We start from the raw sequence: 1,455 nt of genomic DNA on the forward strand, positions 1-1,455 counted from the left end.
GCCCCCGCTCTGGGCTGCGAATGCACGGCAACCCTGCGCCGGCGGCAACACGTGAGCGGGGCCGGCCGTGCCGGGCTCAGCGCTGAGCAGTCTGAGGCGCCGACAGAAACCAGATGGCCAACAAGCCGGAGGCTCGGGGCCAAGCTGGACAGGAGCGAGCACGGAGGACGGTGGGGGCTGGCCTGCCGGGCACCGGGGGCACCCGGTGCCTGGCAGCAGCGGGCTCGGGGAATGTGGGATGCAGCCAGGGACTCGCTGTGTGGGGGCTTGTGCTGCTGGAGAGGTGGCCAGGGTGCCTGAGGGGTGAGCCCGGTCCAGGCCCTGCTCGGGGAGCCAGGTGGGTGCCCTGGCACACACCCCGGCGCTCCCAGGCCAACTCGGCGGCTGGGGGCCCCGCCCAGCGCCACACGCTCCCTCCTGGTACTTGACTTCCCAGAGTGGTCAGCGGCCCCTGAGCCGCCGGAGCCACGCTGGCGGCGGGGGCTGGAGTGCTCTGGGCGGGCAGGGGCTGGGCCCGGGCGCTCCAGCGTCGGCCACTCCTCCCTTCAGCCCACTGCCCTTCTGCGGAGGTCCGGGGTTCCCTCCCAGGCAGCTCTGGTGAGAAGCGTGGTGCCCCGCCCCCCTGATCAGTGTGGGCCCAGAGCCACCGGCCAGGCGGTGAGGGGAGCCCGCAGCTGGGCTCAGCCTTCGCGGCCCGCGGCCCTCGGCGCCCTGGCCCAGACCCACACTGGGCACAGGCTCACACGCCTCATCGCCCCAGAACGGGCGCCTGACGCTAGGCGGGGCCCAGCCTGCGTGCCCAGCGACGGACTCCCGGGCCGGGAGCTCAGCTGCCCCCGACGCAAGCACAGGCCACACCAGACAGGGCCTCGGGCGCCTGGCCTGCCTGGGTGGACGCCGGGAGAGGGCAGCAGCGTCACTGCGTCCTGGTGGGCTGCACCTGTGCCCTGGGGGCGGCAGCCCCTCTTTGGCCTTCACCTGGGAACCCCCACTGGGGACGGGAGAGGGGCAGGAACCCCTCCGTGGCAGGCAGCATGGGGCCTGGGCCAGGCCCAGGGCGCCCCAGGGGGGCTGCCCCTCCACCTCACTGTGCACACAGGTAAACTGAGGCAAGACGCTGGCCTGGAAAGGGCACATCGTGGGCACAGGGCGCGGCACTGCAGGCTCACCGGAAGGGGTCTGAGGGGTCCTTGGCGTCACAGACGTCCGCGTGGCCGTGGCAGACGCAGCGGCCACCGATGCTGATGTCCTTGATGCTGTAATAGTACTGCAGGGGGGGTCAGTGCTGCCCGCCGGCCCGGCCGGCCCCGCCCTGCCCCCGCCTGCCCCCGCGCTCACCCGGCGGGTGACCGTGGGGTCCCACAGCGCCTTGCCCATGAGGTGGCCCAGCAGCGTGTTGGTGCGCAGGGGCAAGGCCAGCTGAAGGCCCGCCGGAGTGTTCTGGAAGGAGGCGGC

General features: G+C 73.3%; 1 protein-coding gene across 1 annotated transcript in view; it reads right to left on the reverse strand.

The window, feature by feature from the left end:
• The window catches only part of LAMA5 (laminin, alpha 5), a 36,287-nt gene that overhangs the window by 25,050 nt on the left and 9,782 nt on the right, over positions 1-1,455 (reverse strand). Inside the window, exons 5-6 of the mRNA XM_012728158.1 lie at positions 1,339-1,455; positions 1,170-1,267 (exon numbers count right to left, since the gene is read on the reverse strand). The exon at positions 1,339-1,455 is cut by the window's right edge and continues 1 nt beyond it. Coding sequence (XP_012583612.1) covers positions 1,170-1,267; positions 1,339-1,455 — 215 coding nt within the window. The remainder of the gene's footprint in view (positions 1-1,169; positions 1,268-1,338) is intronic.

Source organism: Condylura cristata, unplaced genomic scaffold (genome assembly GCF_000260355.1).
Source record: "Condylura cristata isolate star-nosed mole 26May11 unplaced genomic scaffold, ConCri1.0 scaffold00022, whole genome shotgun sequence".
In the NCBI taxonomy this organism is placed as follows: Eukaryota; Metazoa; Chordata; class Mammalia; order Eulipotyphla; family Talpidae; genus Condylura; species Condylura cristata.